General features: G+C 49.4%; 2 protein-coding genes across 6 annotated transcripts; both read left to right on the top strand.

Annotated features, from left to right (window-relative positions):
- Nucleotides 1-376: 376 nt before the first annotated feature.
- sdcbp2 (syndecan binding protein (syntenin) 2) lies at nucleotides 377-11,127 on the top strand. 2 transcript variants are annotated; one of them, XM_084679826.1, is made up of 9 exons: nucleotides 377-548; nucleotides 5,321-5,372; nucleotides 5,510-5,624; nucleotides 7,097-7,197; nucleotides 7,408-7,575; nucleotides 7,733-7,908; nucleotides 8,121-8,292; nucleotides 9,426-9,517; nucleotides 9,634-11,127. In XM_084679826.1, exons 2-9 carry the CDS (start codon nucleotides 5,322-5,324, stop codon nucleotides 9,686-9,688), a joined length of 930 nt encoding a protein of 309 aa, XP_084535952.1. In that variant the 5' UTR covers nucleotides 377-548; nucleotide 5,321; the 3' UTR covers nucleotides 9,689-11,127. The 2 variants fall into 2 exon arrangements, with proteins under 2 accessions (XP_084535952.1, XP_084535951.1); XM_084679825.1 differs by having other exon boundaries at nucleotides 378-548; nucleotides 7,405-7,575.
- Nucleotides 11,128-12,298: 1,171 nt separating this feature from the next.
- On the top strand, nucleotides 12,299-23,636 carry LOC146252650 (SRSF protein kinase 3). Of its 4 annotated transcripts, none has more exons than XM_084679147.1 (12): nucleotides 12,299-12,514; nucleotides 18,772-18,863; nucleotides 19,089-19,197; nucleotides 19,725-19,812; nucleotides 20,219-20,306; nucleotides 20,387-20,493; nucleotides 21,362-21,575; nucleotides 21,760-21,836; nucleotides 21,972-22,079; nucleotides 22,255-22,324; nucleotides 22,465-22,557; nucleotides 23,289-23,636. In XM_084679147.1, exons 1-12 carry the CDS (start codon nucleotides 12,510-12,512, stop codon nucleotides 23,471-23,473), a joined length of 1,236 nt encoding a protein of 411 aa, XP_084535273.1. In that variant the 5' UTR covers nucleotides 12,299-12,509; the 3' UTR covers nucleotides 23,474-23,636. The 4 variants fall into 4 exon arrangements, with proteins under 4 accessions (XP_084535273.1, XP_084535271.1, XP_084535270.1 ...); XM_084679145.1 differs by lacking the exon at nucleotides 12,299-12,514 and adding an exon at nucleotides 16,905-17,231 and having other exon boundaries at nucleotides 21,760-21,800; XM_084679144.1 differs by lacking the exon at nucleotides 12,299-12,514 and adding an exon at nucleotides 16,905-17,231.
- The last annotated feature ends 106 nt before the right edge of the window (nucleotides 23,637-23,742 follow it).

Here is a 23,742-nt window from a genome sequence, read left to right as displayed (position 1 = left end):
CATTGACAATAATCCAGGTAAACCTGATTTGACGACAGTCCCTTTGACTAGTCTATATTTTCTTTCTTTTGATAAGGATTAACAGTGAAAACAGTTTCTGGACTTCAACAACGTCCAGGCCTCTTGTGTTTCTCTGAAGTTTGCCATGCCAACATCCCGTTGTTCGAGACTATTTCTGTGGAAATCATGTTTCAAGTGGAAGTTACCATAACAATAAAAGTCATACTGATAGAGCCTCTATAAATATAGCATTAATATATTTCCTTAGTTTTCCGTGTGATTGAAGAGCATAAACTACCGAGATCTTTGTGGATTACACAATATATCAACAAATAGAAATTGTAGGCGGTGACGGTCTGACGTCAGCAGTAATTGGTCTGAGTTTCGGCTACCAGGAAACGGGTTGTGGTGACTTCAGAATCCCCCTGTAGACGCTTTGTGGACGGTGCGAAAGAAGTACGAAGTAGCTAGCTAATAGCTATTGTGTCAGACGGAGATTTTAAGGGAAATATTTTTTAAGTTTTGAACTCGACAACCTCAACCTTCAGGTGAGTTTTTTTATTTGGCACGTTAGCTCGAAAGCTAGATATATATATCCATCCATATTTTCTTTAAGTAGACTAACAACAGGGTCACCAGCAAAGTGATAAATGCAGTTTTTCTTTGCTGGACTAAATAGCCTATTAGCTAGCACAAGCGTATACGTATACGTAGCTAGCTAGCTCCATTGAGGATAGAACACCACAGCAGACTAATGCTAACGTCTGCTAGCTAGCAGTGTTACCTGCTGTGGCCTGTAATTCGTTAACGAAAAAGCGGATTGTTTTAAATATATATTCTACCAACGACTTGCTGTCTTCCTTCCAAACTAGCTGTTCAATGAGCTACATTCTCTCGATCTGGCTAATTAGCCAGCTAGCTTGGTGATGGCATGTTAATCATGTGGTAATTTAGAGAAGATCAGGATGCACTGACGTTGGCAGTTTATGGTGGTAACACATCATAGATTCTTTTTAGTCCTTCTTCAAATTCCACAACAACGCCTTTATATTGAAACGCAGGATATTTTATATCTGACAGATTTGCCGTGTTACCAAACGTTACATCCGTGTTTACAAACAGTCTAACAGCAGCATTGTCATGTGTGAGAACTCTTTCTCAGTGACCGGTCAAAATTGGCGTCAACTAGCTAACCAGGTCAGGTTATTTTCTATTTATAATTTAGTTTAGACACCTGGATACGGAGTCAGTTGAGCCGGATATTGTTGTGTCTTTGGGTTGGGACATGTTATGTAACAGTGGCCTGTACCTAGTTAGGTACACAAGGTGTTCAAGATACCAGACCGGACACAGAAAGCAAGTTCCAGAAAATACCTCATGACTAGCCCCAGCCCCCGCCCCCCCCCCCATCATGATTCCCACCCTGCCCCCTCCTTTCATGTCAGCAAAGCTGAATACGTTTCCAAGGGGACTACATTATTCATGCCTTCAACCGATTCGTTCGGCCCAGTGGAGTTTGAACCGGACAGGCCTCAGGGGCGAGCCGGCGTGCCGCAGAGCCAGGCTCATCCAGCTGATCCCCCAGCAGGAGGCTCTCTGCTGGGTGGTTCCCCAGGCTGAAGGCCTCCATACGTGAGCTTGTAGTCCTAAAACAGGCCCCTCTGTTGTCCTGGGCCTGGTCTGGGGGGGAGGTGTTGACATGCTTTGCCTCACCCCAGGCTAGATAACGTGAGTTTGTGCCACACTCTTACATTTCCTCCAGCGAATCCTCCCAGCCCAGGGTTCTGAATCCTCCCAGCCCAGGGTTCTGAATCCTCCCAGTCCAGGATTCTGAATCCTCCCAGCCCAGGGTTCTGAATCCTCCCAGTCCAGGGTTCTGAATCCTCCCAGTCCAGGGTTCTGAATCCTCCCAGCCCAGGGTTCTGAATCCTCCCAGGCCAGGGTTCTGAATCCTCCCAGCCCAGGGTTCTGAATCCTCCCAGTCCAGGGTTCTGAATCCTCCCAGCCCAGGGTTCTGAATCCTCCCAGCCCAGGGTTCTGAATCCTCCCAGTCCAGGGTTCTGAATCCTCCCAGTCCAGGGTTCTGAATCCTCCCAGGCCAGGGTTCTGAATCCTCCCAGCCCAGGGTTCTGAATCCTCCCAGTCCAGGGTTCTGAACCCTCCCAGCCCAGGGTTCTGAATGGCGGTGACAAAAAAGAGAAAAGAAACATAAACACTGTTGAGGAAGAAAGAGTCGTTTTGTTCTGTGTCATAATGGCATGTTTGTGAGAGGGAGAAGTGAGTCACTGGCCAGCTTGTGGAGCGATCCAGGGGAAAACACTGTCTGTGAGAGGCCGTCTGAGCGACTAGTGGCTGTGTTTGTCAGAGGCTTCTCTCCCACACCGAGGAGGAACCGGATCGATGGAGCAACTGTGAGAACTTGCCATAGGGGTCGCTTTATACGTAGGAGAAAGATTTGTTGATGTTTTACATGGTAGAGCCTAATGCATTGTGGATGTACAGTAGGGAGTAGGCTTGTTACGGTGTAGGTTACAGCTGATGTGGGTGGAGTTATATGTGTTATCGTGTGTCTGTGTGTGCGTGGGAGGAAATGTGGGCATTTGCATAATCTGTGGTCTTGGCAGCGGGATGATAGTGTGCCCCTGACTTCCTCGTTCCTATGTCAGACTCTACAGTCTATACACTTACACAGTCTACACAGTCTATACACTTACACAGTCTACACAGTCTATACACTTACACAGTCTACACAGTCTATACACTTACACAGTCTACGCAGTCTATACACTTACACAGTCTACGCAGTCTATACACTTACACAGTCTACGCAGTCTATACACTTACACAATCTACGCAGTCTATACACTTACACAGTCTACGCAGTCTATACACTTACACAATCTACGCAGTCTATACACTTACACAGTCTATACACTTACACAGTCTATACACTTACACAGTCTACACAGTCTATACACTTACACAATCTACGCAGTCTATACACTTACACAATCTATACACTTGATACCAGTCTACAGATACAGTCTATACTTGCACTCAGTCTACGTACAGGTTTTAGCTATCCGTTGATAGACAATCACCGGGAGCAGAAACAGGAAACAGCAGACGGAACACAAACCTTGTGTCTGATTGTGTCTCTCTGAGGGAAGGGGAGACCTACGCTCTGAGATAAACCTCACTGTCGGAACTCCAACGCTGAGGTTTACGATTCATTTCTCCTGGGAGATTATGGAAACCTTGTTTTAGTGGAGCTGTTGCCAGCTAGGAGATGGAATGTTGAGTATTGTCGCCATGTTGGGTAGTGGCAGAGGGCAGGCCTAGGGACAGGTGTGTTTGTGTTTGTCATGGCAGGTGTCCAGGTGTTGGCCACCTGTGTGACTGTTCCAGGTATGTAGACACACTCATAGTCAGCTGGCTCACTGACGTCACAGCCCTTTATCTGGCTCGCTCTCTCTCCATCTCTCTCTCCCTGTTTCTCTCTCTGTTCCTCTCTCTGTTCCTCTCTCTTTCTCCATCTCTTCTTCCTCCTCCTCCCACTTACTTTCATTTCCTCTTGTCGCCCCCCCCCCCTCCTAATGGATGTAAGTAGAAGTTGTTGATCTGTGGTCGTTCCACTTCCAGTAAAGAGGAAAGTGCTTTGTCACGTTGCTCATTATTTCCCAACAGCACAGGTCAACCCTGTCCTATCACCAGCCTCGACACACAGTCACATGACAGGTCAACCCTGTCCTATCATCAGCCTCGACATGTCACATGACAAGTCACTCCATGGAAAGTTTGTTTTAACTTCCCAGGGCTGGCAAATTCTCTTTTAAGGCCTTTCTGTCTCAACCTTAACACCTGGGCCAACCTTAAAACCTGGGCCAACCTTAACACCTGGGCCAACCTTAACACCTGGGCCAACCTTAACACCTGGGCCAAAACATATGTTCCCCCCATAAGGACCTTCAAACACAGCAGACAATCAAGGATTAGATGTGCAAACCCGTCAGCCTGAATGGCCTGAAGCTTTAGCTTGGGGTGTGTGCGTGTGTGCGTGTGTGCGTGTGTGCGTGCGTGCGTGTGGGGGTCTTCTTCAGCTAGGCTAAGCTAGCCCTATGATAATACAGTAAGGGTTTGCTTCAGCTAGGCTAAGTTAGCCCTATGATAATACAGTAGGGCCTGCTCAATCTTTGCTATGCTAGCCTGGGGGTAATACAATGAATATCTCCTCAGTGGCGGTTCTAGACTAATTTTACTGGGAGGACCAAAGGGGGGGCAGTCAATCAAAGGGGCACATTAAAAAACAGAAACAAAAGATATTTAAACATTAAATACTTTAATTTTGATTTACATTAAAATCTTACTAAATGGCTCTGGCTCTCCCTCTTCCAGCTCCTCAACTCTCTCAATACCTTTATATGTTTCTCTCACTTCTTTATTTACTGGGGCAAAAAAGGCTGGGGGGGCCAGGGACATTTTTACAGGGGCACTTGCCCCTGTGGGCCCCCCTGTAGAAACGCCCCTGTATCTGCTCCGGCTAGGCTAGGCTAGCCTGGGGGTAATACAAGTAAGATCTGCTTCAGCTAGGCTAGCTGAAGCAGATCAGTGTGTGAAGAACTCCCTTCTCTGGGGGAATGTTGTGAATGGTGGAATCTCTTTGATGGTTGAACCTCAAGCCAGATTAAATGAGAGAGGGAGTCTGTTCAACTTAACCAGGCAGGTTTCTCACCCACTCAGACCCAAGACAACACCACTCATCATGAGCCAGCTTCTCTCTCTACTTCTCTCTCTCTCTCTCTCTCTCTCTCTCTCTCTCTCTCTCTCTCTCTCTCTCTCTCTCTCTCTCTCTCTCTGTCTCTGTCTCTGTCTCTGTCTCTGTCTCTGTCTCTGTCTCTCTTTCTCTCTCTCTGTCTCTCTCTCTCTGTCTCTCTCTCTCTCTGTCTCTCTCTCTCTGTCTCTCTCTCTCTCTCTCTCTCTCTCTCTCTCTCTCTCTCTCTCTCTCTCTCTCTCTCTCTCTCTCTCTCTCTCTCTCTCTCTCTCTCTCTCTCTCTCTCTCTCTCTCTCTCTCTCTCTCTCTCTCTCTCTCTCTCTCTCTGTCTCTCTCTCTCCATATCCTCCTCCTCTACAGAGGTAAGGATAAATGGGGATTAGGCTTGTGGTGAAAGACTAAATTGAAAAGCAGGAATCTCATTAAGACTCCACTGCATGGCCAGGCCTTTCAGACTGTCACCACTGTGCATGCTCGTGGTCCAGGCATGCACACACACACCGACACACACCTACACACTCTTACAAGGCATGTCCTTTCTTCCTGCAGCATGTCGCTGTATCCATCCCTAGAGGATCTGAAGGTGGACAAGGTCATTAAGGTAAGAACACACACTGGGATTGTTATATCAATATAGATAGATATAAAGTCAGATGTGTAATGTGGAACCAGTCTCACAGCAACAAGCAGCTGATATTCAACCTTTTCCTCCTCTCTCCTCGGCTCCTCCTTCCCAAGGCCCAGGCCCAATTTGTCCAGACCACCTCCACCTTCCCAGCCATTGCCGAGGGGACCTACCCCGAGGGGACCCACCAGCCCCAGCCGGCAGCTGGCCTTGAGGCTCCAGGATCAAGTGAGTCTCAGGCTTTGAGGCCTCCTCTTAACAGACCAGGAGATGCAGCTACAACCCTACAACCATTTATCTCTATCTCCCTCTCTTTCTCTCTCAATCTCTCTCTGTTTGTTGCTCACTGTGTGGGGTCTATTCTGGAATCCTTGGGGGCTATGTGGCAGAGAGCTATTGAGAGCAGAGAGACATGCAGAAAGCCAGAGAGTTAATCTCCTCGGCTCATGATGGAGTTGAGATGAAAGGGAAGTATTTGGAGAGTGCACAGAACTGTTCTTCAGAGGGAAGAAGGGAAGGATAGATGAAGGAGGAGAGTGAGGGAAGGAGGGAGGCAAAGAAAGAACAGAATAATAAGAGTTTGAAGAGGACAAGAGGCCACTGAGGCTAGTGAACATATTTCTGCTCTTATTCTCTCCCTCTCTCTTTCTACGCCTGTCTCTCTCCCCTCTCTCCCCTCTCTCCCCCTCTCTCCCCCCTCCATGGGGGTGGTTTTGTTCTCCCTAGTCAGCCGTAGTCGCTATGGAGACAGCTGGCCTGCCACTAGTGTTGGGACGGGAAGGAGAGGAGGAGGGATGGAGGGGAGGAGAGAGAGTGACAAAGAGGGAATGTTCCACATGGCATGGACCTTGAACTGAAGACAGAGAGGGAGGGAGGGATATGGAGGGAGAGAGGGAGTAGGAGGAATTGAGGGAGGGAGGGAGTGGGAGGGATTGAGGGAGAGAGGGAGTGGGAGGGATTGAGGGAGGGCGAGAGAGAGAGACAGAGGGGACTTTGAGGGGCGGGGTTGGGAAACTAAAAGAGAGGAAAGGAGAGTAGAGAGGAAGGGAGGGAGGGAGGTTGTTTTTCCTTGGGACTGAAGGGAACAGACGGGAAGTGGTGTGACATCATCACTAATCTGCAGCCCACACGGCTCCGGACCAAGTCTCCTCCTCTCTCCCTCTCCTCCTCTCTCCCTCTCCTCCTCTCTTTCCTCTCTCCTCCCTTTCCTCTCTCCTCCTCTCCTCCTCCCTCCTCTTCCCTCCCTCTATTCCTCTCTTTCCTCTCCTCCTTTCCTCTCTCCTCCTCCCTCATTCACTTCCTTCTTTATCTCTTCTCTGTCACCTGAGGTTATGTGTGTGTGTGAGGCCTCTCCGCTCCCCCCAGGCCTCTAGCCTCTAACCACTCCTCTCCCCCCAGACCTCTAACCTCTCCTCTCCCCCCAGACCTCTAGCCTCTAACCACTCCTCTCCCCCCAGACCTCTAACCTCTCCTCCCCCCCCAGGCCACTAGCCTCTAACCTCTCCTCTCCCCCCAGGCCTCTAGCCTCTAACCTCTCCTCTCCCCCCAGGCCTCTAACCTCTAACCTCTCCTCTCCCCCCAGACTTCTAACCTCTCCTCTCCCCCCAGGCCTCTAGCCTCTAACCTCTCCTCTCCCCTCAGGCCTCTAGCCTCTAACCTCTCCTCTCCCCTCAGGCCTCTAACCTCTCCTCTCCCCTCAGGCCTCTACCCTAACCTGGTGGAGTTGGGGGAGTACATGGGCCTCAGCCTCAACAGTGATGAGGTCCAGAGGAACATGGCGCTGGTGCCCGTGGGCGACAATGTAAGAGACTGCGTGTGCGTGTGCGTGTGTTTGTGAGTGTGTTGGTTGGTCACTGCTTGTCTAGTCATGTTAAGGTGGCAGCTCTCCTCAGCCTTCACTCTGCTGGGAGGAAACACTTCCTCTCACCTGAATGTTCATGTTGTCTTTCCTTCTACACCATTCCCTCCTTCCCTCCTCCCTCTCCCTCCTCCCCCCTCCCCTGTACAGCAGGTGTCTCTGTCCCCAGGGCTGGGGGGCATGCTGGGGGGCATGGTGCGCCCAGTGACGGGGGCTGACGTAGGGGTGAGGCGGGCTGAGATCCGTCCTGGTCTGAGAGAGGTGGTGCTCTGTAAGGACCAGGAGGGCAGGGTGGGGCTCCGGCTCAGGGCCATCGACAACGTGAGGCTCTCACACACACTCAGTCACACACACACACACAGTCACACACACAGTCACACACACACGCGCACACACGTGCACACACACTTGCAGACTCCCCCATGCTATCACTTCCTAGCTTTCACTAAGTAAAGTGTGTGTGTGTGTGTGTGTGCAGGGTGTGTTCATCCAGCTGGTCCAGGGGAACTCCCCTGCTGCTCTGGCGGGGCTGCGTTTCGGGGACCAGGTTCTCCAGATCAACGGTCAGAACTGTGCTGGCTGGAGCCTGGACAAGGCCCACAAGGCCCTGAAGGCTGCAGCCGAGCACCGCATCGAGCTCATCGTCAGGGACAGGTCAGCCCCGCCCACCTCACACTGCAGATGCTGCTGCTGCTGCTTCCAGAGGTCTGACTGGTCTGTGCCTGCTGACTTCAGATCTGTCTCCCCCTGCTGGTCATCAGGTCACACTGCAGGGCTTCACCTCTGTGTGTGTCTTTTAAGAGACTGTGTGTGTGACTTGTTTATAACGTGTGTGTGTGTGTGTGTGTGTGTGTGTGTGTGTGCAGGCCGTTCCAGCGCACCATCACCATGCACAAGGACAGCTCCGGACACGTGGGGTTTGTGTTCAAGTCTGGGAAGATCACCTCGCTGGTGAAGGACGGCTCAGCCGCACGTAACGGCCTCCTGACCGACCACTACATCTGTGAGATCAACGGACAGAACGTCATCGGGCTCAAGGTGACACAGCCTCCTCAGACCACCTCCACACACAGCCTCCTCAGACCACCTCCACACACAGCCTCCTCAGACCACCTCCACACACAGCCTCCTCAGACCACCTCCACACACAGCCTGCTCAGACCACAGCCTCCTCAGACCACCTCCACACACAGCCTCCTCAGACCACCTCCACACACAGCCTGCTCAGACCACAGCCTCCTCAGACCACCTCCACACACAGCCTCCTCAGACCACCTCCACACACAGCCTCCTCAGACCACCTCCACACACAGCCTCCTCAGACCACCTCCACACACAGCCTCCTCAGACCACCTCCACACACAGCCTCCTCAGACCACCTCCACACACAGCCTGCTCAGACCACCTCCACACACAGCCTGCTCAGACCACCTCCACACACAGCCTCCTCAGACCACCTCCACACACAGCCTCCTCAGACCACCTCCACACACAGCCTGCTCAGACCACCTCCACACACAGCCTGCTCAGACCACCTCCACACACAGCCTCCTCAGACCACCTCCACACACAGCCTCCTCAGACCACCTCCACACACAGCCTGCTCAGACCACCTCCACACACAGCCTGCTCAGACCACCTCCACACACAGCCTGCTCAGACCACCTCCACACACAGCCTCCTCAGACCACCTCCACACACAGCCTCCTCAGACCACCTCCACACACAGCCTGCTCAGACCACCTCCACACACAGCCTCCTCAGACCACCTGTACACATTCTCATTCAATCTTTCACTTTATGTAATTTAAAGTCAATATTTAGGTCATTTTAAGTCCATTTTAAGTCATGTTAAGTCATTTTTGGCCTATCAAGTCTATCACAATTCTTACTGTCTGACTTGCTATGCAACTGATTTATTCGTAGTTATTATTTCATTTTGCCGTAGCTCTAGTTCTGTTAGCAAATTGAGTTAAAAGTTAACATTTCAGTTTCAAGTTTATTTGCCATTTCTAACAAGTACAAGGACAGGTACATCAGAATTCTTTAGTTCTGCTCCATTTGACAATCCTTAACAGCCTGCCTAAATAATAATCTAAGCCTTTCATAAACATGCTCACCCATATGAGCTGCTATGACAATAGTGTGTGTGTGTGTGTGTGTGTGTGTAGGACGCCCAGATCAAGGACATCCTCACGACTTCTCCCACCACCATGACCATCACCATCATGCCCAAGTTCATCTATGAACACATGATCAAGAGGTGAGGTCACTTCCTGGTGGGCAGGGCATAAGCGTCCTAAATGGGCACATACACATGGACAGTTACAATACCATACTTCACACAACATCAAATCAACCTTGTGTGTTTGTGTGTAGGATGTCGAGTGGTCTCCTGCGTTCAGCCATGGACCACTCTGTTCCAGAGGTGTGAGGAAGACCAGAACCACAACCCTCCATCAGGATGCCCCACTCCTTCTCTACTCTGCTTTCCTCTACTCTCCTTTCCTCTACTCTCCTTTCCTCTACTCTCCACATCTCTCCTTTCCTCTCCTCATCTCTCCTCTCCTCATCTCTCCTTTCCTCCCCTCTCCTCATTCCTCCTCTCCTCTCTTCTCTCCTCTCTTCTCCTCTCTTCTCCTCTCCTTCTCCCTCTCCTCTCTTCTCCTCTCCTTCTCCCTCTCCTCTCTTCTCCTCTCCTTCTCCCTCTCCTCTCTTTCTCTGTCTGACTGGATCTCTGTTTCATCTATGCTGTTTTCTCACCTGTTAGGGTGAACTCTCTAAAACCCTCTGTCACACAATCATCGCCGTCGCCATATTCATCATCGCCTGCTCGTCGTTAACATAATCTAAGATGCCTTTTCTTCTGTGGTTCAGAAACATCAGCATGTTCTTATCCGCTGTACTGTAGTTCTTTTCTACTCTGTCTTTTTTGTTTGAGTTTTTATGACAACATGTTTATGCTCTTTTATACACGATAACCATGTAGTTCTACTTCCTGTTGTTCCCTATGTGACGTCGAGTCCGGCTGGGTTTCTAAGACATGAGTCACTCTCGTCCTCCCACTCCTGCAGAACGGCCCGACCTTTCACCTTTCTGTGTTCACACGCTGTAGAGTCGATCTCCATGGCGATACAGAACACTCAGATGCTGTAGAGTCTATCTCCATGGCAATACAGAACACTCAGATGCTGTAGAGTCTTATCTCCATGGTGATACAGAACCCTCAGGTGCTGTATAGTCTATCTCCATGGCGATACAGAACCCTCAGATGCTGTAGTCTATCTCCATGGCGATACAGAACCCTCAGAGGTTCTGGCTTCGTCCTCCTTCCCTAAGCCCCGCCCCCTCGAAGGTGTCACATGATGCCTCTTAGTGCACTTCCTTATTAAAGTCTTTCCTGTCATTTCAACTTGTTGTTAGTGTAGACGTGGCCCCAGGTGACTGAGGAACAGTTATGATGCAACACCTGACTTCTCTCTGTGGTTGGAATCGTTTGATGCACCAAAACAATCATCGTAAAAATGGAAGTTGTTTACTGACTAACACACCACGGGTTCAGTCAGCCTGTTGCATTCTGGGGGATTTTGATGTGATTACAAGAGAACTTCCCTCTAATCAATGATTGATTTGTGAGAAGGAAAGGAAAAATCTGGATATTAATCAATGGATTTGTCTTCTTGAAATGACAATGTTGTCGTTTCTGTTCCAGCTGTTCATGTGGGTCCTACACATCTTTTTATGGTTTAGAAATGTAGTCTTTGATAGACGTCACAACCGTCATCCTGTAAATGCTAAAGGAATCTGAAAGTTTATATACGAATGTAACCAAGATAATTATTGTAAGACAAATAAAATGATCTTTGCGGTTCACGTGTGTGTAGTTCTATAACAGAGGACCATGTTAAGCTTTTTATGGCCAAAGACACAGATGAATAATAATGAAAGAACATCTCAAACCACACAGTCCATCTCCCGTCTCCATGACGACCTGTACTGTAGTGTTGTGATCCTCCCAATGAGACAGAACCCTCAGAATAGTATAGTTCAGTCAGTAGAATTTGACTATAAAATAAGTGACTTGTTCAAATCTCCCTATTGTCACTTTGGATGAAATTATATAAGCATGAATAAATGAGAATGTAATTTTTTAACAGTTGGTTAGAGTTGGTTATAACCTCCATGTTCATCCCTCCATTTTAGGAAAGGAGAACACAGGAACCTACAATAGAGTAGATGAAAGCAGAGTACAGTGGAGTATAGCAGAGTACTCATCAATGATGGAAACCTTTGTTTAGAAACTTTTTGTGAAAGGATAGGAGAGGACTTTTTTTCTGAACTTTTATTTAATTTGTACGGAGCCCCTAAAGGGACCAAAAAAACAAATCTGGTGCGCACGAGAAAGTTTCTGGTGCGTCACCACTATATTATCTAGAAAGACATTAAAAACGAATATTGAAGTTGTGTTGTCTCTTTTGGCGCAAGGGATAGGGCTTCAACTCATGCTGCAACTCACAGTTTTTATTGGTGATCCACCGGCCACCAAATAATGTGGTTTTCGAGCCTCCACCTCGCCTACAAGTAACAGTGTCTGAGAAGATACTGTTTCGTGCGCACTAGAAAGTATCTCGTGCGCACCAGAAACTTTCTCGTTCTTACCAGAAACTTTCTCGTGCTTACCAGAAAGTTTCTCGTGCGCACCAGAAAGTATCTCGTGCGCACCAGAAAGTATCTCGTGCGCACCAGAATTGTTTTTTTTCTCATGTCCCTTAAGGGGCTCCGCACCGTATATTTGAATGCATGTGTCCTTTTTTTGTGCCTACGTCAAAGATGATCGACAAATAAATGAGTCAGCACGGCGAGACACTCTTCTGCGCAAGAAGGGAGGCGGCAGTTCAACATGACACTGACCATATATTTTTGTTGTTGCTGCAAATACCACATACAATGTTAAAGAACTAGACATCTTACATAACAGGTTTTCATTTAAAAATTTAGAATGGATTAAGGTATACAATTCCACAACAAACATAACATTGTGGCAAACAAAACAAAAAAATCAACATAACTAACAAACCATAAAACAGGTGCGCTTCAATACGCAACTAAACACTTCCCATACAAACTGCAGCACTGAAGACAAATGCCTGGTTTATTATTTTTCGATTTTCGTTCAAGAAATAGGAAATGAACCATGAACAAATGAACTGTGTTATTCACGATCTGATCAGTCCACAGAGAAGTCGAAGCGGCCAATGAGGTACGTTGTTTTATAATATTTGCACTTTATTTTCATTCCATGTCTGCAGATTCCATGTGCAGCAAAAGCAGAGCTACTGTTTTTGTTTGTTAATCTTAAATTCTCACGCCAAAGTGAATTGGATGACTTAATCAATTCTGGTAACAATTCAATAAATGTTAATTGGCTGATTTATGGCGTTAATTGCCATATGGTTTTGGTAATATATTCCTTCGTGTTAAAAGTCCATGGCAAACTTTGCAAAATCTGACAGACCAGAGGTGGCGTGAAAAATCTAAAATGCCCGGAGCATTATTTGATCAACGTTAAGAGCGGTATCATAATCTAATGCAACATAGGCTACAACGTAACCTAGGATATAAAATAACAATGATGAGAGTTATCTTTATTCAGGTATCGTTAACATGTGTCAACTCACCTGTTTTTGAGCTTAGATGTGGATAACCGTATTGACCTTGTATTGAAAAAGTGAACAAGTTACTACCAGCTCGGCTTCAGCTCTCTTAAAGGCACAGTAAGCATTTGAAAAGTCTAAGATCTCTATTCTCTAAACTCAGCTCCACTGGCAAGGGTTAGTTGTGTCACTCCAGTATTCTCCAATGCAGGCCATGCAGAAGTTGTGTCCATGTAACCGGTGTGAACTGGTGAAACTCACTCCTCAGGTATGTGATGAGCCACCCTTGCGTTCCTAAATCCCTCCACGCATCATGTAATAGCTTGCTTTTCTTTGGTGTAATCGGTAGTGGGTGCGCTTGGAAGTCGAGAGGTGGCGGGTTCGACTCCCCGTGGGGGTGAACATTGGCCTGATACCTCTGACGGAGCTTGCAAGACCAGGGGTCTCATTTATAAAGCTTGCGTACGCACAAAACGGGGCTGAAAATGTGCGTACGCCACTTTCCACGCTAAGGTTGTGATTCATAAAAAACAAACTTGACGGGAGAATGTGCGGTCCTCCACGCAAACTCTGACCCTCCCGTAGGCCTACGCACATTTTGAAAACAGTTGGAATTGGCGACGCAGATGACCGTACAGTAGTCAGACTGCAGAAATTGAATGTGGGAAGAACAATACTCATAATATTTATATATTTATAAATGTTATGTAAATAAATAAATCACAGATTTATATTTAAATATTTAGATTTAGATTTGTTTTCCTCACACACGTTTTTTTCATTAAATTTCATGATTATCATGAAGATTACATCCAGCAGTGTTTTTTGCGCTTGTACTGAGTGATTCTTGTTCCATAAACACCTTTTACAATCCAACTCAAATTTTAAATACAAATTCAGCGCTTCCTCACCATCAGATTGTACACTACGGGAGTTCAGGAGGGGGAGATTCCCCGACTGCATGGAATACAGGATAACATCACATATCCTACCTTTAGATAACTGCAGAACACAGTGTATAACTAAATATATTTATTTAATACTGTGCAAATATCCTCATATGTCAAAAACTGGAGATACAGTCGTCAAGCTCCCGTGCAATCGCTACACTCTACGTCCTCGTTATCAGTCCAGACTTTAATAGATTACTGTTCATAACAAAACGCTTTTGTATTCAAATTGTATCTCGACTCGCAGTATCACTGCCACAGTTGACGCCACGCGCGGTTTTTATTAATTGGTGATCTACCGGCCACCACATTTTCGGAGTTTTCAGGCTCCACCAATAGGCTAACAGTGTCTGAGAAGTTGTCATGCGCTATGATTCACCGTAAAGAACAATCGTATGCCAGGGTCATGCTGAGATACTAGATTAGCATTCATGAGGTGCTTTGCATTGACTATATATGGTTAAAAATGGGCGTGTTCAGGGCGGGGTACAATGCAGATTCACGTACGCACACTTGTGGGTAATCTGTTATTTATAAAGGGAACATTGCGTACAGGTGTGCGTACGCACGGTTTTATAAATCTGAATTTTTGTGTGCGTACGCCATTTTAGGCTTTTGGGCGTACGGACACTTTTAGTAAGAATCCTACGCACAGTTTTATAAATGAGACCCCTGGTCCGTTACATACCCGTTACATCCAAATGGAATGCTTACTGTCTGGGTGAACACATCCAGGCAGATAGAACACAGGAACTGATCACATCCAGACAGATAGAACACAGGAACTGATCACATCCAGACAGATAGAACACAGGAACTGATCACATCCAGACAGATAGAACACAGGAACTGATCACATCCAGACAGATAGAACACAGGAACTGATCACATCCAGACAGATAGAACACAGGAACTGATCTTCAGACAGGAAGAGAGGGGTGGCATGTGTTTATTTTTAAACAGTCATGTGATCTTCTATGTTTGGTGACTCAACACCCCCCAACCCACAAACACACCCACACACCCTCCTCCCCCAAAGTTGGATCACCGTGGTGATTGGACATGTCATCGTATGGGGAGTTTCAGCAGGTGTTAACAGCCTGGTGGTAATTAAGAGAATATCAACTTCCTGACTGTCACAGCTTCCTCCTTCTCTTCCTCTCCTCCTCTCCTCTCTCCTCTCTCCTCTCCTCTCTCCTCTCCTCTCCTCTCTCCTCTCCTTCTCTCCTCTCTCCTCTCCTCTCTCCTCTCCTCCTCTCCTCTCTCCTCTCTCCTCTCTCCTCTCCTCTCTCCTCTCCTCCTCTCCTCTCTCCTCTCCTCTCTCCTCTCCTCCTCTCCTCTCTCCTCTCTCCTCTCCTCTCTCCTCTCTCCTCTCCTCTCTCCTCTCCTCCTCTCCTCTCTCCTCTCCTCCTCTCCTCCTCTCCTCTCTCCTCTCCTCTCTCCTCTCCTCCTCTCCTCCTCTCCTCCTCTCCTCTCTCCTCTCCTTCTCTCCTCTCCTCCTCTCCTCTCCTCTCTCCTCTCCTCCTCTCCTCCTCTCCTCTCTCCTCTCTCCTCTCTCCTCTCCTCTCTCCTCTCCTCTCCTCCTCTCCTCTCACCTCTCCTCTCTCCTCTCCTTCTCTCCTCTCTCCTCTCCTCTCTCCTCTCCTCCTCTCCTCTCTCCTCTCCTCCTCTCCTCTCTCCTCTCCTCTCTCTTCTCCTCCTCTCCTCTCTCCTCTCCTCCTCTCCTCTCTCCTCTCCTCTCTCCTCTCCTCCTCTCCTCCTCTCCTCTCTCCTCTCTCCTCTCCTCTCCTCCTCTCCTCCTCTCCTCCTCTCCTCTCTCCTCTCTCCTCTCTCCTCTCCTCTCTCCTCTCCTCTTTCCTCTCCTCCTCTCCTCCTCTCCTCTCTCCTCTCCTCCTCTCTCCTCTCCTCCTTTCCTCCTCTCCTCCTCTCCTCTCTCCTCCTCTCCTCCTCTCCTCTCCTCTCTCCTCTCTCCTCTCCTTCTCTCCTCTCCTACTCTCCTCTCTCCTCTCCTCTCTCCTCTCCTCTCTCCTCTCCTCCTCTCCTCCTCTCCTCCTCTCCTCTCCTCTCTCCTCCTCTCCTCCTCTCCTCTCCTCTCTCCTCTCTCCTCTCTCCTCTCCTTCTCTCCTCTCCTCCTCTCCTCTCTCCTCTCCTCTCTCCTCTCCTCTCTCCTCTCCTCCTCTCCTCCTCTCCTCCTCTCCTCCTCTCCTCCTCTCCTCTCTCCTCTCCTCTCTCCTCCTCTCCTCTCTCCTCTCTCCTCTCCTCTCTCCTCTCCTCTCCTCTCTCCTCTCTCCTCTCTCCTCTCCTCTCTCCTCTCTCCTCTCCTCTCCTCTCCTCTCCTCTCTCCTCTCCTCTCCTCTCTCCTCTCCTCTCTCCTCTCTCCTCTCCTCTCCTCTCCTCTCCTCTCCTCTCCTCTCCTCTCCTCTCCTCTCCTCTCCTCTCTCCTCTCTCCTCTCTCCTCTCTCCTCTCCTCCTCTCTCCTCTCCTCCTCTCCTCTCTCCTCTCCTCTCTCCTCTGAGACCAGGTATTTATCCTCTCTTTCTCAGGGATTGGTCTAGATCACCCGAGAACAGAGAGACAGAGGGGGTGAGGAACATGTATGTCAAGTAGGAATGAAAGAGAGAGGGAGATAGAGAAGGAGAGAGAGAGGGTGTCTGAGAAAGAAACAGAGAGGGCCAGAGAGGGAGAGAGAGGGGCAGAGAGAGAGAGAGAGAGAGAGGGGCAGAGAGAGAGAGAGAGAGAGAGTGAGAGCGGCAGAGAGAGAGAGGTGTGAGAGGGGCAGAGAGAGAGAGAGAGAGAGAGAGAGAGGGGCAGAGAGAGAGGTGTGAGAGGGGCAGAGAGAGAGAGAGAGAGAGAGAGAGAGAGAGAGAGAGAGAGAGAGAGAGAGAGAGAGAGAGAGAGAGAGAGAGAGAGAGAGAGAGAGAGAGAGAGAGAGAGAGAGAGAGAGAGAGAGAGAGAGAGAGAGAGAGAGAGAGAGAGAGAGAGAGAGAGAGAGAGGCTGGTGTTTCCATGTATAGCCCTGACTGACCTCCTCATTCCCAGCTGATCAGCTCTGGACTCAGAAGCCGGCCTCTCCACTGTTGCTGCCATCTCTCTACGTTACCGGCTGATTTAACGGCTGATTTAACGGCTGATTTAACGGCTGCCAAACCAAACACCTAACCTATTTGTAGCAGCTTATTTTTCTCCTGGCTGCTCTATCACATCCTGTGGACCTGATGTCGCTGGATCTCCAGTCAGGATTTCCATGCAGAGAGACCTGCTCTGGTCCCTGCAGAGAGACCTGCTCTGGTCCCTGCAGAGAGACCTGCTCTGGTCCCTGCAGAGAGACCTGCTCTGGTCGCAGCCCAGCTCCTCTGGTTACTCACTATCGTCCGTAAGTACAGCTAATACAGAACTGGACATTGCTCACATATATACAGTGCATACGAGTACGCACATACACACATACACATGCATATACTTGCACACAGACATGCACGCTTACACCCACATTCACACACACACACACACACACACACACACGTACACACACACACGTACACACATACACACTGCCTAAAACCAGCTTGGCTACATGGCAGACAACCTGTAGTGTTGTGAGCTTCAGTTATCTGATCCAGGGCATCACAGCTTGACCTAGAACCTTTATTTCCATGGCAGCAGGGGCAGGTTCGTGTTCATGTTTAGCACCTCTCTCTCTCCCTCCCTCTCCCTCCTGCTCTCTCACTCTCCCTCCCTCACTCCTTCTCTCCTCCACAATGAGATTGTGAACATTGTTTCCATCTCTCCAGAGAGGTGACTGTCATGGCAGTGTTAAGTTTCACTGGTGATGACTGTACCCAGGGTCTCCAGCCTGGTGATGACTGTACCCAGGGTCTCCAACCTGGTGATGACTGTACCCAGGGTCTCCAGCCTGGTGATGACTGTACCCAGGGTCTCCAGCCTGGTGATGACTGTACCCAGGGTCTCCAACCTGGTGATGACTGTACCCAGGGTCTCCAACCTGGTGATGACTGTACCCAGGGTCTCCAGCCTGGTGATGACTGTACCCAGGGTCTCCAGCCTGGTGATGACTGTACCCAGGGTCTCCAGCCTGGTGATGACTGTACCCAGGGTCTCCAACCTGAACACAGCCTATGGGCTCCAACAGAAGTCAGGTGCCCCTTGGAGAGGTGTGCTAACCAAAATCAAGTGCTCTTGAAGTGACATGGATGTGACGTGAATCAAACATGTCTTATAGTGCAGATATAAGGTGAGGCTCACATGCTGCATCCTAAAGCTTGTATTTGGAGAGAGGTAGAGAGGAGGAAGAGGGAGAGATGAGAGATAGCAAGGAAGAGAGAGAAAGAGAAAGTGCTAGAGAAACAGAGAGGTGACGAGACAAGCAGAGAGAAGGTCAGTAGATAAGAGAGACAAGCAGAAAGTAGGTCAGTAGATAAGTGTGGCTGGATTCCATTCCTCATAAAACATGTACATTTAGAACTGCGCACCTCTGATCCTTCATCTTACTCTGTTTCTTCTGTTAAGCACTATTTGTATGTCGCTTGGATGTCATGATATCATGATATCATGTTGAATATCATGAACCAGGAGCTTTTACAGTGAGGTCACTGTGGTGCATTTACAGTCCCGACACTACAGCGATTGAGCATGTGACTGTGTGTGTGTACTGAGTGTGTGTGTACTGTTTGTGTGTACTGTGTGTGTGTGTATGTATATGAGTGTGTGTGTTGGGGGGGCAGTAGAATGTGTGTCTAAAAGTAGTTCCTGTGCCCTGTCTGCTCCTAGCAACCAGACACCTCAGCTGGCCACAGCCACGGTCCTCAGAACATACAGTAGCTGTCTGTTCACTGTGTGTGTGCGTGTGTGTGTGTGTGTGTGTCTGTGTGTGTGTGTGTGTGTGTGTGCTGCAGCAGTAAGGCAGGTCTGGATGAGTTAAGGCATCTGGAGCAGCTGGAGCCAGAGGAGAGACAAGACAGAGAAGACCCACGAGAATACTGCTATGGTACCTCTCTCTCTCTCTCTCTCTCTCTCTCTCTCTCTCTCTCTCTTTGGCTCTCTCTCTCTATTTGGCTCTCTCTATAGCTCTGTATGTCTCTCTCTCTCTCTCTGGCTCTGTATGCCTCTCTCTCTCTCTGGCTCTGTATGTCTCTCTCTCAAGCTGTTTCTAATGAAGTACCAGCACATGTACCTGTTGGCAGTATCTTACTAGGTGTGTGTGTGTCTCCAGGAGGTTACCACCCTGTCCAGGTAGGAGACACCTTCAACAGGAGGTACCAGGTTCTGTCCAAGCTGGGCTGGGGTTACTTCTCTACCGTCTGGCTCTGCCAAGACCTCAGGTTGGTGCAACTGATGAACAAACAAAAAAAATGAAAAACAGGACCAATTACAAATTGTGAATTTGTTGTTTATTTGTTCAATAGATTTTCAAATAATCTATCCATTATTGTGATCATCTATCTATCTCTATCCATTTGTGCATCCATCCATTCATGAATCAGAATCAGAATGGGATTTATTCGACATGAAAGTTTGCACAGACAAGGAATTAGCTTTGGCAGGAAGGTGCATACAGTAAACATATAGGAATCTTAAATTTAAATATGTGGTCTGACTATACTAAGGATACATAAACTAGCAGTACCAAGTGGAATACAATTAAAATAAATGAATTGTTCCTTCCAAGGTTTCTTCCATTTTTTCTCCTGCAGTGACTTTTTCTGGGAGTTTTTCCTTGTCTTCCTTGAGGGTTTAGGTTGGTTGAGGGGCAGTTCTATGGGCGTATGTGAAGCCCTCTGTGACATTGCTTGCGTGTAAAAAGGGCAATACAAATTAATTTGATTTGATCCCTCCCTCCCTCCTCCAGGCAGGGCAGGTGTGTGGCTGTGAAGGTGTTGAAGAGTGGGACAGGCTTCACTCAGGCAGGACAGGATGAAGTCTCGCTGCTACGCTGTGTAAGTATCCTCTCCTCCTTCCTCTACCCTCTCTCTCTCTCTCTCTCTCTCTCTCTCTCTCTCTCTCTCTCTCTCTCTCTCTCTCTCTCTCTCTCTCTCTCTCTCTCTCTCTCTCTCTCTCTCTCTCTCTCTCTCTCTCTCTCTCTACATCTCCCCTCCTCTCCAAATCTTTATTGGGATGTTTATTTTATAGAAACATCTCTCTCTCCTTCTCCCCTGCTCCTCCTCCTCTCCTCTCCTCTCCTCTCCTCTCCTCTCCTCTCCTCTCCTCTCCTCTCCTCTCCTCTCCTCTCCTCTCCTCTCCTCTCCTCTCCTCTCCTCTCCTCTCCTCTCCTCTCCTCTCCTCTCCTCTCCTCTCCGCTCCTCTTCCTCCTACCTCCTCCTCTCCTCTTCCTCCTCTCCCTAGGCCAGTGGACACTCAGCGCGTCATCCTCACAGTGGCAGGATCGTACAGTTGCTGGACGAGTTCCAACTGGTGGGGGTCAACGGGGTCCGTATCTTTCATCTGTGTGTGTATGTATATGTGAGCTTGTTTGTGTGTGTATGTGTGTGGTTCCTTGACCCAGCTGTCTAGACGTGTGTCTGGTTCTGGAGCTGCTCGGTCCGGACCTGCGCTGCTGGCAGGTGTGCTTCGGGAGCCCAGGACTGCCGCTCCCCCGGGTCAGACAGGTGCTCACCCAGGTAGGCTGCTGTCGAGCCCTCAGGTAGGCTACTGTCTGGTCCTCAGGTAGGCTGCTGTCTGGTCCTCAGGTAGGCTGCTGTCTGGTCCTCAGGTAGGCTGCTGTCTGGTCCTCAGGTAGGCTGCTGTCGAGCCCTCAGGTAGGCTGCTGTCTGGCCATCAGGTAGGCTGCTGTCGAGCCCTCAGGTAAGCTGCTGTCTGGTCCTCAGGTAAGCTGCTGTCTGGTCCTCAGGTAGGCTGCTGTCTGGTCCTCAGGTAGGCTGCTGTCGAGCCCTCAGGTAGGCTGCTGTCTGGTCCTCAGGTAGGCTGCTGTCTGGTCCTCAGGTAGGCTGCTGTCTGGTCCTCAGGTAGGCTACTGTCTGGTCCTCAGGTAGGCTGCTGTCTGGTCCTCAGGTAGGCTGCTGTCTGGTCCTCAGGTAGGCTACTGTCTGGTCCTCAGGTAGACTACTGTCTGGTCCTCAGGTAGGCTGCTGTCTGGTCCTCAGGTAGGCTACTGTCTGGTCCTCAGGTAGGCTGCTGTCTGGTCCTCAGGTAGGCTGCTGTCTGGTCCTCAGGTAGGCTACTGTCGAGCCCTCAGGTAAGCTGCTGTCTGGTCCTCAGGTAGGCTACTGTCGAGCCCTCAGGTAGGCTACTGTCTGGTCCTCAGGTAGGCTGCTGTCTGGTCCTCAGGTAGGCTGCTGTCTGGTCCTCAGGTAGGCTGCTGTCTGGTCCTCAGGTAGGCTGCTGTCTGGTCCCCAGGTAGGCTGCTGTCTGATCCTCAGGTAGTCTGCTGTCTGGTCCCCAGGTAGGCGGCTGGTGTGAATAGAGCACAGATGTTTCACCACTCCTGCATAGCAGCCTGTCGCGCTCTCTCTGTGTGTCGCTGTTCAGGTCCTGCAGGGTTTGGACTACCTTCACTCCCAGTGTAAGATGATCCACACAGACATCAAGCCTGAGAACATCCTCCTGTGCCTGGAGGAGCAGGACCACCGTCAGACACCAGGGGGCGCCACCACAAGCCCCAGCCAGGGCACCAAGGCTGGTCAGACACCAGGGGGCGCCACCACAAACCCGAGCCAGGGCACCAAGGCTGGTACCACCGCAGGTTGACAGCTTACTTTGTTTTGAATCCTTTGACTACTTCCCTTTCATTGACAGAAACATGAAAATTAAAAAGTAAAATATAATTTTCATAGTATGAAAGTAAATAAGAATACAACAGTGCAACAATACCAGCCTGCTGATTAACGTATGGTGAACATGTTAGATGAGAGTTTCTCATTCTCCAGACAACAACTTCATGGGCCGCCTCAGCATAGAGGAGATGAAGGTGAAGATCGCTGACCTGGGGAGTTCCTGCTGGGTGGTGAGGAGGAGGAAGGGGGGAGGAGGAGGGGAGGAGGAGGGGGAGGAGAGGAAGGTTACAACGATATCAATGGCGAAGATTTAATTCTGAAGATTCTTTTTATTTATATCTGAACCTGTAGTTTCCCCCCCTCAGTATAAACACTTCAGTGAGGAGATCCAGACCACTCAGTACCGCTCCCTGGAGGTGCTGCTGGGCTCAGAGTACGGCCCGCCTGCAGACATCTGGAGCGTGGCCTGCATGGTGAGTCATCCATCCATAGACATCATCCTCAGAACATCATCATCCATCCACAGAAGAACAACACTGTTCACACCATGTCATGTTAACACAATATCAACAAACGCAATGTGGTCTGAACAGTATTACTTTATAAAAACATGTTCATCCTCTTACAGTAAAACTGTTTGTTATTCAGGCTTTTGAGCTGGTTACTGGAGACTCTCTGTTTGAGCCCAAAGCTGGCAAGACCTTCACCCTGGAGGAAGGTCTGAACCACTCTCTCTTTTCTCTCTCTCACACACATGCACAAGCCCTCACATACATACTCACACACTCGTGACACAGTCAACAGTTATCACGCTATGGATTCTGGGTAACGTAGTCCCTCTTGTTCCTCCCTCTCCAGACCACCTGGCTCACATCATGGAGCTGCTTGGCAGGATTCCTCCATCGCTGGCGCTGTCTGGAAGATTCTCCTCACAGTACTTCACCTTAACAGGTGAGGCTCCTCACAGTACTTCACCCTCACAGGTGAGGCTCCTCACAGTACTTCACCTTAACAGGTGAGGCTCCTCACAGTACTTCACCTTAACAGGTGAGGCTCCTCACAGTACTTCACCCTCACAGGTGAGGCTCCTCACAGTAATTCACCTTAACAGGTGAGGCTCCTCACAGTACTTCACCTTAACAGGTGAGGCTCCTCACAGTACTTCACCCTCACAGGTGAGGCTCCTCACAGTACTTCACCCTCACAGGTGAGGCTCCTCACAGTACTTCACCCTCACAGGTGAGGCTCCTCACAGTACTTCACCTTAACAGGTGAGGCTCCTCACAGTACTTCACCTTAACAGGTGAGGCTCCTCACAGTACTTCACCCTCACAGGTGAGGCTCCTCACAGTACTTCACCCTCACAGGTGAGGCTCCTCACAGTACTTCACCCACACAGGTGAGGCTCCGCCCTTCCCCATCTACGATCAAATGATCAAGATGTGAAGTCACTTCCTGGTGGGCGGAGCTTATGCTAATACCTCCCCTTCTCCTTCCCTTAATCATCAGTCCGTTTTCTGTGCTGAAACGTGGGTGAGAAACGCCTGTGGAACGTTCCCTATCCACGCTTCTCCTCCTCTTACCTTCCCCTCCTCCTTCTCTCCCTATTACCTTCCCTTACTTCATCTCTCCCTCCCTCACCTCCCCCTCCTCCTCCTCCCTCACCTCCTCCTCCTCTCCAGGTGATCTGCGTCACGTGGGTCCCCTCTGTGTCTGGGGTCTGTACGAGGTCCTGGTTGAGAAGTACCATTTCTTGTTGAGTGAAGCATTGCAGCTGTCTGACTTCCTGTTGCCCATGTTGGAATACCACCCAGAGAGGAGGGCAACGGCTGCACAGAGTCTGAGGCACCCCTGGCTGTCCTCCTGATGGTTCCTCTTGATGCAACTGTACCCTTCCTCCTGATGGTTCCTCCTCCCTTCCTGCCCCCCTACTCCTCCTCCCTTCCTGCCCCCTTACCCCTCCTCCTGCCCTCCTACCCCTCCTCCTGATGGTTCCTCCTCCCCTCCTGCCCCCCTACTCCTCCACCTACCCCCCCCCCCCACCCTCTTCCTGCCCCCCCACATCCTCCTCTGTTGGTGTAGGCCTTACACTGTAGGGGTAGTTATTGTACTGAAGTGCGAGCTAGTGTTCTTCAC

This window comes from Hypomesus nipponensis, chromosome 18, assembly GCF_054491055.1.
Source record: "Hypomesus nipponensis isolate SF chromosome 18, ASM5449105v1, whole genome shotgun sequence".
NCBI lineage: Eukaryota > Metazoa > Chordata > Actinopteri > Osmeriformes > Osmeridae > Hypomesus > Hypomesus nipponensis.
This window is presented reverse-complemented; position numbering and strand designations above follow the sequence as displayed.